Source organism: Phocoena phocoena, chromosome 5 (genome assembly GCF_963924675.1).
Source record: "Phocoena phocoena chromosome 5, mPhoPho1.1, whole genome shotgun sequence".
In the NCBI taxonomy this organism is placed as follows: domain Eukaryota; kingdom Metazoa; phylum Chordata; class Mammalia; order Artiodactyla; family Phocoenidae; genus Phocoena; species Phocoena phocoena.
This window is the reverse complement of record NC_089223.1, coordinates 137,815,754-137,828,395: the sequence shown is the minus strand read 5'-3', so window position 1 is coordinate 137,828,395 and position 12,642 is coordinate 137,815,754. Positions and strand designations below refer to the sequence as shown.

The 12,642-nt window shown below is 48.3% G+C and overlaps 1 protein-coding gene across 2 annotated transcripts in view; it reads left to right on the top strand.

Moving 5' to 3' along the window:
- Nucleotides 1–12,642, top strand: part of FAM193A (family with sequence similarity 193 member A) — a 100,225-nt gene that overhangs the window by 34,804 nt on the left and 52,779 nt on the right. For both annotated transcript variants that reach the window (XM_065877709.1, XM_065877708.1), the window contains exon 6: nt 4,653–4,800. In XM_065877709.1, the coding sequence (XP_065733781.1) occupies nt 4,653–4,800 (148 nt within the window). The remainder of the gene's footprint in view (nt 1–4,652; nt 4,801–12,642) is intronic.

Here is a 12,642-nt window from a genome sequence, read left to right as displayed (position 1 = left end):
CAGAACATTACCGGGCTTAGGGGAAAATACAGCTTGGGTAGAAAGCTCAAAACCCAAAGAGTGATACGATTGAACTTTAAAATAATAAACCCAGTATCATTGCTACTAAGGTTTAGCGTCACAGATTTCTCCTGAATAAGGAAAAGCTGCGGTAAACATAGCAGTTCACTTGACAAGTCCCAGGCTTTGCCAGGTGGCTGTGGTGTGGTCTGTGCTGGGGCACTTGGGGGGCCGGGGGAGGGCTGGTGGTGCTAAGGGGCTCTGGGGCGCTAGGGGAGGTATCAGACACGCTGTCAGGTCTCTCAAGCATTCGCTCCACATCGCGGCTCATGGCTTGGGTTCTTCTTACTGCTGTAGAGCTTCCGTGGGGCTTCATCAGGTGTGCCAAGCCCGGAGTCCCAAGTATAGCCTCAGGTCGCTTGCCCTGGTGAGGGGGAAGGGGAAAGTGCAGCCGGGGGTGCTTGCTCCGAGGTGGCTTGACAAATTGGGCCCCTCCTTGGATCTGCTGTCCCTGTGCTAGAGAGCCAGGTGTGAGCTACCTCAGCCCTGCAGCGGATTATTTTGTTCCTCATCTGCTTACCACCTGTGAACAGATTCCCAGGCTGTAGGCGCATAATAGAACAGCGCGGACTGCCGTCATCTTGGTTTAAAGGTCCACACCAAAATACGGTTGGGCCAGATTCGCAGAGAAGGGGAATCATTTGTGCGTCACTGTATTATCGTTGTAGTTAACTTACACAGTAGTCACCTTTTTCTTTTTTCCTCTTGAAATCCATGTTTCAGTCCAGTCTTTGTTTCCTGTATTCCTAACTCCTATTTGAGGGGTCCTAGCTATTCCCACTTCTCACCCTTACCTCCGGAGCAAGAATAACCTTAAAAGCAGCTGGGGAAGGGAGACTGGGGCCAAGGTGGTCAGGACAAAGAGTTACTGGTGTGGCCCGCACCCTGCTTCCAGCAGCTCCCGCACCACCGCCTGCGTCCCGCCCACTCCGACAGCGCCGTTACGTTCCATGGTGGGTGCACAGAGACATGCGTGTCCTGTACGAGTGTCCATGTCTCCATGAGACGTGAGCGACCCTCATGGAGATTGTGCCCAGTTACGATGCTCAAATCCAGCAAGAGCACTTCTTATACAAAGACGTGCATCTTGTGTGTGCGTGGGGGGGTGGGGGTAGGGGTCCTTATAGCAGCATTCCAGGGTATTTAGCCTTGTTTTTTCTTTTTCTGGTGAGCCAGGGAGTTTGATGGGCCTCTCATCAAACCGTGGGTGGGTGGCAGAAACCTGAAACGTGTTGTAGAACCCCACTTTTTCCTGTGCCCTGGCTCTGGATTTCTCATCTTGCTCGTTGCGAATGGTGGTCAGTCTCCAAAGATCAGCAGTGGTTTAGAGTCTTCAGTGTTAATCCTGGGGCCAGGCTGCAGAGTTGCTCCCAGGAGCGGGTGAGGGACAGGGTGCATAGAGATGGGGATGGGAGCTGGGCGTTCCCCAGGCGTCTGGGGCGCCAGAAGGAGCCATTGCTTCGAGTTCCCCAGGGGACACCTTTGTTGGACCCAAGAACAATTCAGATTTGAGCTTCTAGTTTACAGATACCTAGTTAACAACTCCTAAAAATTTTGTGACAACTTATATACAAACACTACCCCCTAAAGTAATAACTGTGTCTGTGGCACACAAAACCCATAGTTGTTGAGTATCTTAACACTGACACTTTGTCTCTGGGCCTGCATTTTGTTTAACTTAATTATAAAGTAAAATACAGATACAGAAAACTACACAAAGTAAATGTAAGCTGAATGGATTGATAGCAGGTGAACATCCCTTAGCCCCAACCCAGCGTGCTCACCTAGAAGCAAGTCCGTCTGCATGCCCCACCGGGCCCAGGAGCCTCGCCCAGAGCTGTCACTCAGTTGTCTTGCACAGCGATCCCGTGATTCCCTTTCTTTATTCTCTCTCTTTTTGTTTTTTTTGGCCACACTGTCCGGCATGCGGGATCTTAGCTTCCCGACCAGGGATCAAACGTGTGCTCCCTGCAGTGGAAGCGTGGCGTCTTAGACCACCGGACCGCCAGGGAGTCCCCCTTTCTTTATTCTCTTATTACTCATGTGCATTTCCATAGTCTTGCCTGCTTTTTTATTTGCTGTCGGGTTTTTTTCCTCTTTTTTTAAATACAGATGATCTACCCAAAGGTTGACTTCTTTCAAGGAACTGACTTAATTTAGGAAAGTTGCGTCTCCCTGTTTCTTAACAGCTTTATTGAGATAGAATTCACACACCGTATAGTTCACTAAAGCGTGCAGTCCAATAGCATTAATTACATTTATAACGTTGGGCAACTGTCACCACTATTTCCAAAACTTGGATGTCACCCCAGATAGAGACTGTGTCACCGTTAAACACTGACCTCCACTCCTGGCCCCTTTTTCTCCGTGCCTTTTGAGATGCTTTAACGTGCAGGCCCCCACCCCTATCCACTCTCCCTCACAACTTAGCCATTAAGGAACCAGCTCCGTTTGTCGTGTAGCGATGCCAGGGTCTGGGTCCTCCAGCAGGCCACTGTCTGTGCTGCCTGAGAGTTCGTGTGAAACCAGAAGCTGTGTCAGACTCTGCTTCCATCCCTCTGGCAAGACCAGGAGCCCCGTTGTGTCTCCATATGTGTTGTGGTGGTTTTAGTAGCTGTTGCCCAATTTGGTCTTTAAGTATATTGATATATTCATTGTTAGGGGAATGTTTAATTAGGCTTGTAAGTAAACGTACCTGAACTGATTTTATCTCATTTGCCTTATCACTTACTGTTTCACATAGACAATATTCATAATAGATATTACCAGCTGTTAACTGTCATGTGTTTGCAGAGTGAATATGTAGGTAGTAACCTGTCTGCTGACCCATTGATGCTGTTGACCCTGAGGACACTTTCTGCAGTCTAGCAGCTCCCTGTTTCCTCTCTGGACTCCAGCCCTGTGCCTACAGCTTGTGCTCTGAGTGCCCCACCACAGAAGTCCCAGGACCCCCGGCTGCTTTGCCCTCCACTGGCTCTAAGTAGAGTCTGCGCGTAGGACAGGAGGGGAGCGGTTCTCACCTCGGGCAGGAGCGGGGGAGAGCATGAGTCCTCTCCGCCTCCACCCCCGTCTTCTGGGTGGCCTAACAGGCAAGGTGGGGTTTGCACGAAGAGTGGAAATCAGCTTGTGACAAGCAGGGTTGCAGAGGCAGGGGTTGAGGAGAAGACCGCTGCCTCGTGGGCTGCCGTGCTCTCAGGCCTGGGGGCACCCACGTGCTGGGTGGAGCCAGGGGGGCCTCGAGAGGCCCTGGGTTCTGGGTCTTGAGGACTTCTGTTTCCTGGGGAGAGCCTCGGTGTCTGAGCCAGCCCCATCACCGCGTGGGTTGCGTCGTGCCCTTTCCTGGCTCTGGGCTTTCCTGCACAGCTTTTCAGTGACCCTGTTTTCCGCGTGCTCCCTCCTTGAAGTGACGGAGCCGGTGTAGACGGCTTCGGCAAGAATGAGTCCATTCGCACGACGTGCATCTTTATGCCGTGGTCACCAGGGTGGAAAGGAAGGTGTCTGCACCCATGGAAAAGTTCTTGTTTTTAAATCGCTATTGTTTATTTTCATTATAAAATTATTAGATTGTCATTGCAATACAATTCTGAAAGCAAAGGAAACCCTGAAGAGGTAGGTAAGGTAGGTACCATAAACAACTGGGTGCTGCTTCCAGATTTTTTCCAGTGTCCACACCTCCCACACATGTGCATCTTTACACGTGGTGACATAGTCCTTTCCTCACTTAACATGGGTGCATCTCCATTTCAAAACATGTGTCTGTAAGTGCATGTGTGTCTGAGTCTTGAGTGTGAGCACGTAGGTGTAACTTAGTGTGTGATTAGAAGGCGTGCCTGGTGTGGTATCACTGATCCCAGCGGGTCACTTCCAGTTCTTTCGTGTAAACAGCAGTGATTATTAAGCCTGCGCATCATCTTTGTGCTCCTCAGCGATTATAAATGTGGCCTTTGATTTTGAAATTCTTTGTTATGAGGTCTTTATCACCATTGCTTTGGTTCAAATGTTGACACGTTTAGGTATTAGGAAAAGGAACGGTGTCTGAAGATGACCTGCCTGTGAGCCTGCACCCCTCCCCCACTCTCCCGCTTCTCTCCCATGCCACCCTCCTCTTGAGAAGCCCAGGTGTTTACCTCTATTTGTGTCTTTTGTTTTCTGTTTATTTTCTCGTCTGCCATCTTACCATCTTTCTTAGCAAGATACACAGAGTAAATAAAACTATGATTATATTTTTTATTGAACTGAATTTCCTGTTTTACTTGATTTGAAAACCGGGTCCAAATTTTGTTTCTCATTAAATGTTTTGTTCTCTCTGTGTCAATGAATCTCAGTAGGGAAAAACAGTTGACGACCCCACATCCAGTGAACTGTATCTCTGGACCTTAGTCTTTGTAGAACAGCGTGACTCACCGCTCATTTTTTTCTTAGGAGCTGTTGCTCCCTGGAGCGTCTTCTCTAGGCCAGACTCTGTCGTGGGTGCCTGGGCTGTGTGCTTAACTCATCCCACACAGCAGCCTCGTGGGGTGTGTGGTGGTGCCCCATTTGCCACCTCGGGAGGGGAGATGATGGCCAGGGTGCTGAAAGGCCTCTCTCCCCAGGCTGGGGACCACGACGCATGACACCTGCAACGAGGACACGTACAGCACCCTGCTGCAGCGGTACCAGCGCTCCGAGGAGGAGCTGCGCGGGGTGGCCGAGGAGTGGCTGGAGTGCCAGAAGAGGATCGACGCCTACGTGGACGAGCAGGTGGGTGCGCACCACTGGGACGGCCGCAAGGAGCCCGCCGCGAGGGGCCGTGTGCCCAGGGGAGGGGTGCGAGCGGGGGCTCCCAGCTGCTGTTGCTCCGGAGGGGACGCCCAGCCATGCCCGCAGGGTCAGCTGCCGGTCAGGTCCCTGCCGGCCTGGGTACAGCCACGGTCACGGGCACAGGCTGCTGCCCAGACTCGGTGCTGCCGGCGGGGGCCTCTGAGGCCTTTGGAAATGGCTGTACCTTGCCGTGTCAGGACTCGTTTACTGAACACTGCCCACACGTGAGCTTCAGAGCCCATTCTCCCCCCGTCCCTAAGCATGTCGAGCGGGAGCGCAGACACGAACACACACGGCTGTGCTGGGCAGGTGGTCTGCAGGGGTGGAGGAGGGTGGAAGGCAGGCGCTGCTGTGGGGATGGGGCCCGCGGGCAGGGCTTCCAGCCGGCATCCCGGCCGGCCAGCCCGCCTTTCTAAAACCCCCAGGAGGGTTGGGCAGGGGAAGCGTTCAGCATGGATCTTTTCCAGGGTACCGCAGGGTGTGAGGAGTAATAAGGAAACAGTGACAGCTCCGTGTTGTACTTTTGAGGCTGTAGGAAAACAGAACCTTGGTTCTGGCGTAAGGCGGGTGCTGGTGCAGTGTCTGCCTGGGATCCTGGGTGCCGCCTGGCCGCTGGCTGTGACGCTTCGTCTCGGCGTTGCCACCTGAGCATGGTGAGGGATTGGGAAGAAGGAAGGGACTGGCGTGTGCCCACGTCACTGTTCGTTCCAGCCTCGCTCCGTGTTTCGTGTGGCAGTTCTCCCTCTGCAGCCTCAGGGACCGTTACTCTAAGTAGTCTCTCATTCAGAAGCTAGGAGAGCGGTTCCGACCATATTCTCCCGCGTGATCCTGGCCTTCCCCTCTGTCAGGAGCGCCTTGGCAACGCGACAACTCGGCGCTGTTTGGGCAGGTGGCTCCGCCGGCGCCATGCGCTTGGCCTCTTCCACAGTTGCTGCATGTGTAGCACGTGGCCTCGGGAGCCACTCTGTGCCTGGCCCACGCTCCCCGCTGTCCTGGGGCCCCCGGGGCACTCGAATTCTCCAGCTGTGGCTCATTGCTGACCACTGACGCCTCAGCTTCGGCCGCTGTGGGGGCAGGGCTGGCCCTAGGTTGCTTGGCTGGCCTGAGGCTGGCAAATGTAGGCACGGGGTCAGGGAGCCGTGCATCATCCTCCACCCGTGCATCCTCCACCTGGACCTGCAGCCAGCTCGGCCCCTGAGGCCTGTGCAGCCAGGCGGCCGGCAGATGAGTCACTCCGAGGCAGGGGAGCAGACAGCTCCCTCCCCCCTGCCGCCTGCGCGTGCACCAGCCCGTTTGCTGTCCGGGTAGCAGAGGGCACAGGAGCCCGGAGGGGAGACTGCTGCATGGGGACAGGGGCTGTTGCCTGTTCCTCGGGGTGTTCTGGACTCAGGTCCTGCGGAGGACCCTGAGGGGCATTTGGCGCCAGGCCCTGCCCCAGATTGGTTGTGAGCCTCATTCAAGCCTTTCCCCTCCCTGGGCCTTACTTAGTCTCCCACTTGTGAAATGACAGATTAGATGACATTTTGGTTCTGTTTGAGCCTTTGTATTATATACTTCTGAATCAGTTTTGTGTGTGTGTGGTTACTAAAAAGCAGGACCGCAGTAAACAGTCCCCTGTGTTCTGAATTGAGCTGCCCCGAGCCGGTTACTGGGTTACCTTTAGAGGAAACCCCACGTCAGTTAAGTGCGGTGCTTTATCCAGAGTACAGAGGAGAGGGGAGAATTGGGAGCCCTGGTTTCCCAGGACGTTGGGGCATCAGTTCTCTGTGAAGGAGGGACCCTTCAGAAAAAAATCAAAGACTAGACGCCAGCCTCTCCCTGGCTAAACTCTGGTCGTCGGGGTCCGAGCTGATGATAGAAGAAATTTGATGAGGCATTCTTGCTTTAAAAGAACGAGTGATGTGCGAAGGCTTCTCAGGGAAAGAGACGTGTGAGAAACAGGAGCTGGTCTGGGCCGCTTTGTGGGAACCCACGAGGTTACGCCACCTGCTAAGTCTCTGTCCTGTCGGCTCGGCTTACAGGAAGGGTGGATTACATCAGGTCACGGAACCCCTGTCCCCAACATTAGGCTGAAGAAAATACCCCCTGTCCAGCAGACTGAGGATGAGTCTGTCCTCACCAAGGGTTGCTGCTTACACTGGCCTCAGTTTGTCTTCAGGGTCCCTGGACTGGAGAGGAGGGAGGCACCGTTTGTATGGACACCCTAGAACCTCACAAGCCATGTGCCGCGTCCCCTGAGAACCTTCTGGGTCCATGTGGGCAATAAACTGCTGCAAGGACAACAGCAGACAGTCCGTCCAGACGGCGCCCCCATCAATGTTTGCTGTGGGCCTGGACAGTGACATTGGCAGCTCTGTTTTGGGCCCCTCTGCCACCCCGTTAGTATCTACAGTAGTAACAGACGTGTAGAGAGAAGCTGGGTCCTGGCAAATCAACTGGAGGGCAGATCAGATGCTGAAAGGTTGATGGGCAGCAGTAAACAGACTGTCACTTGGAAGCTTGTGCTGGGGAGGGTCCTAGACAGAGTTCTGGAGTCCAGATGTGAGGGCTGCTCTGTCTGTCCTCAAGGCATCTCCGAACAGGCCAGACCCCAACAGGAAATGGCAGTGCAGCCTCAGGAACTTGGGGCAGCCCCTGTCCTCAGTGCTGTGAGGAGGTCTGGAGAGAGAGGCCTCCAGCCCAGCGATTGAAGTCTGACCCCAGGGAGAAGCACAGGAAGACAGAGCTGCCCCCTCCCTGTGAGAGGAGACGTGCAGAAGTGAATTGACAGCAGTCTTTTTTTAAAAATTATTTATTTTAATATTTATTTATTTGGCTGCACTGGGTCTTAGTTGCAACAGGCGGGCTCCTTAGTTGCGGCTCTCCGGCTCCTTAGTTGTGGTATGTGGGCTCCTTAGTTGTGGCATGTAAACTCTTAGTTGCGGCACGCACGTGGGATCATCTAGTTCCCTGATCAGGGGTCGAACCCGGGCCCCCTGCACTGGGAGCGTGGAGTCTTAACCACTGCACCACCAGGGGAGTCCTGACATCGGAATCTTAGATGTGGCTGGACTAGGTGACCTGTGAGGTCCCCTGCATCTCTGGCCCTGACAGTGGGGCTTGTTGAACTTTGTGTCTGATGCTGAGCGCTACTCGGGGAGTTTGCAGAGTTCCATAGTGGCAGTGGGGAGACGCTCATTCGTGAGTACAAGTGCAAACGAAGGCCTGCGGGCATGTAAGCAGCGCTGGTCCTTGTGTCGAGCAGGGGCTCGCCGTCTGTCGCAGAGGAGCCTTCAGTCTGGAGTTGATCTGAAGGGGCTTCCGCTGCAGAGACTGGTGCCATCCACTAGAGTGGGATCCGATTTATCCCTGACTTTTCCATCATGCTGTGTCAGTGGAAGCTTCTGATGATAATCAATAACTTGTGGTCTTATTTAGATGATTTCAGAAAAGCGGTGTAACTAAAATGATAATTCAGGGGAAGAGAAAGAAGATAAATGGTGACTTGCTGTGCAGTGTGCTAGGCACTGTGGTAAGCAGTAATCTCCTTGCTGCTGGGAGTATAATGATTAGGGATATAATACACAGTGTCATCACTGCTATTGTGATAAAATGGGGGGGGTAAAAATAGCGATATACATACTGTTTCTAAAAGGAAAATACGGTCTTAAAAAGTAAGACTGAAAGCGAATTTATTTCTTTAAAAATACTTGTTCTTATAGCTATAAATGTTTACATTAAAAAAGAAAGGTCTCGAATCAACAACCTAACTTTGCAACTTGTAGAAAGAAGAAAAAGATAAACTAAATCCGAAGCTAGCAGGAGGAAGGAAATAATAAAGATTAGAGCAGAGGTAAACAAAGACAGAGAATAGAAAAACAGAAGAGAGAATCAGTGAAACCAGAAGTTGGTTCTTCAAGAAGAACAGCAAAATTGGCAGACCTTTAGCTTATGGACTAAGAGAAAAAGAAAAAAGACTGAAATTACTAAAATCGGAAATGAAGTAGGGACATTACTACCAGTCCTACAGAAATGAAAAGAATTACCAGAGAGTACAGTGAACATTGTACACCAACAAATTGGATAACCTGGATGAAATGGACAAATTCCTAGAAACAAAGAACCAGCCAAGACTAAATCATGAAGAAACAGAGAATCTGAATAGACTTACAACTAGTAAGGAGATTGAATCAGTAATCAAAAATCTCCCAACAAAGAAAAGTTCAGGACCCAATGGCTTCAAAGGTGAATTCTAGCAAACATTTAAAGAAGAATTAATACCCATCCTTCTCAGACTTTTCCAGAAAACTGAAGGGGAGGGAACACTTCCTAACTCATTCTATGAGGCCAGCATAAGTCTGATACCAAAGCCAAAGACACTACAAGAAAAGAAAACGACGGACCACTGAGTGTCCTTTATGAACATTGATGCAGAAATCCTTAACAAAATACTAGCAAACAGAATTCAGCATATTTAAAGGATTATACACCATGATCAAGTAGGATTTATTCCTGGAATGCAAAGGTGTTTCAAGGTATGAAAATTGATTAATATAACATACCACATGAGCATCTCAGTTGATGCAGCAAAAGCATTTGACAAAATTCACCATCGTTCATGATTAAAAACACTCAGCAAAATGGGAATAGAAGGAAACTACCTCCATATAATAAAAGCCACAAATATAAAAAACCTATAGCAAACATCATCCTCAATAATGAAAGATTAAAGTCCGAAAGGGAGGGGATACCTGTATATGTATGGCTGATTCATTTTGTTGTGCAGTGGAGGCTAACACAACATTGTAAAGCAACCATACTCCAATAAAAATTAATTTTAAAAGAAATGAAAGATTAAAAGAAAGCCTTTAATCCTCTGAGATCAGGAACAAGGCAAGGATGCTTGCTTTCACCACTTCTATTCAACATAGTACTAGAAAATCTAGCCACAGCAGTTAGGCAAGAAAAAGATATAAAAGGCATTTAAATTGGAAAGGAAGAGTAAAACGGTCTCCGCAAATGATGTGATCTTATATGTAGAAAATCCTAACGACTCTGCAAAAAAAAAAAAACTGTTAGAATTTAAAAACTGTAAGTGAATTCAGCAAAGTAGCAGGATACAGAGTGCACACACAAAAGCTAGTTGCATTTGTACAAACAGTGAACAATCTGAAAGGGAAATTATGAAAACAGTTTTATTTACAGTGGCATTGAAAAGAGTAAAATACTTAGCAATTAACTTACTCAAGGAGGTGGAGGACTTGTACAGTGAGAACTACAAAACATTGCTGAAAGAAAATAAAGAGGGCATCAATAAATGGAAGCACATTCCTGTGTTCCTGGATTGGACACCTTAATATTGTTGAAACGTCAGGAGTACCCAAAGTGGTCTACACATTCAGTGCAGTCTCTATCAGAATCCCAGTGATGTTTTTTGAGGAACAGAGAAACCCACCCTAAAATTCATATGGAATCTCAAGGAACTCAGAATTGCCAGAACAGTCTTGGGGGAAAAAAGCGCAAAACTGGAGGCTCACACTTTTGATTTGAAAGCTTACTACAAAGCCACAGTGATCAAAGCGGCATGGTATTGGCATAAAGACAGGCATACAGACCAGTGGATAACAGTAGAAAGCCCAGAAACAAACCCTTGCATATATGGTCAGGTGATTTTTGACAAGGGTGCCAAGACCCTTCGATGGGGAAAAGACAGTCTTTTCAACAAATGGTGCTGGGAAAATTGGGTATCCACCTGCAAAAGAATGAAGTTGTACCCTTATCTAATACCATATGGAAAAGGGAACTCAAAGTGAATCAAGGACCTGCGTGGAAGACCTAAAAACGTGGAAGAACCTTAAACACATTACTCTCTAAGTGAAATAAGCCAGACACACAAAAAGACATCCTGTCTGATCCCACTCACCTGAGGTCCCTAGAGTAGGCAAGTCCATAGAGACAGAGAGTAGAAGGGTGGGTGCCAGGGGCCAGGGGAGGCGGGCGGTTATTGTTTAACGGGGACTGCGTTTCACTTTTGCAAGATGAAGAGAGATGGGGATACCACTGAAATGGTTCAGATGGTTTATTTTAGGTTACACGTATTTTACAAGGAAAAAAAAAAAAAAGGCACATTCTCTGTCTTTTCACAGTGGAAAGCCATCCTCTTTCATTAAAGCAACCCAAAGGTGCATTCTTATTTTCATTCACCTGTCAAGGAACTACGATGCCATTAATACCAGTTAGGGAAATAGAGCAATTTTAGTTGCATCCAGAGGGTACCAGTCATTCTAGAATCCTTGGAATGGATATCAGTCTCTTCTAATCAAGTAGCATTTTAGAAACTACATAGTAATTCAAGATTGCAAAACGTTGCACATCTGTAAAATAATTAGTATTCACAAATAAGTATGGCCATGGGAAACGGTTGGCAGCTTTGAAATCCGTTGTTCTTGTTTGCTTTTAAAGATTTATCCTTTGTTTGTTGTGTGACGCATATATAAGCCTACAGGTACCCAAATGTTCCACAAAATTAATCCCAGAGGCTGCGAAGAGAAGGTCAAAGAGGAGGTTTCTGTTGATTATATTTATCAAACAACTCTGTACTGAGCTCTGTAATAAGATAAAGAAATGATTACTTTTTCTAATGTTTAGCTCATTTTAAATCATTTTAAAAATTTGCAACAGTAATAGTTACTCACGAAAGAAAAATGTTTCTCCTGAAAACTGCAGACCCACGTTACGTAAAGGGAGAATTAACACCAATATTGAATCTTCCCATCCAAAACTATGGCATATATCTCCTTTTTCAGGTTGTCTTTTATAGCCTATATTATGGTCTTATAGTTTGTACATTTCTTACTGAATTTATATGTAGGTGTTTCACAGTCTTAGGGACTATCACGAGTGGCATCTTAGATGGTGGAATACATTTTCTAAGGAGTTATTGCTGGTCCTTATAGGCGAGCTGAGTTCTGCTTTGTGTCCAGTCATCCCACCGTGTCATCATCTCTCAAATAGTTCTGGAATTGATTGCTTTGAGTTTTCTAGGAGACCATGACATCGTTTACAAATAATAATAGTTTTGTCTTATCCTCTTTATTAGCATTTGAACTTCGTGTTTTGTTTTTTCACTTCAGCTAGAATCTTCAAAGCGTCATGAGTAAGGGTGTTACTAGCAGCAGCATCCTTGTTCAGTTTCTGGCTTTTGTGGAACACTTTGGAGGTTTCACATTAAGTCTGATGCTTGCCATACAAATTTTTGATACTTTTTAGCAAATTAAAGAGCCCTTCCCTGGTGGCGCAGTGGTTAAGTATCTGCCTGCCAATGCAGGGGACACAGGTTCGAGCCCCAGCCTGGGAAGATCCCACATGCCGCGGAGTAACTAAGCCCGTGCGCCACAACTACTGAGCCTGCGTTCTAGAGCCCACGCACCACAACTGCTGAGCCTGTGAGCCACAACTACTGAAGCCCGTGCGTCTAGAGCCCGTGCTGTGCAACAAGAGAAGCCGCCGCAATGAGAAGTCTGCGCACTGCAACGAAGAGCAGCCCCCGCTCGCTGTAACTAGGAAAGCCTGTGCACAGCAATGAAGACCCAACGCAGCTAAACATAAATTAATTAATTAAAACAAAATTTTTTTAAGCAGGAATAGACATTAAATTTGTATGTTTTTTCTCTTTTTATGTGTTTTTGTATGAATTAGATTAGGCTTTCTAATTTTGAGACATCCTTGCATTCCTGGAATTAAACCCTACTAGATTATAATATATTATTCTTTAATCCATTATTAGGTATTTTATTTAGGATT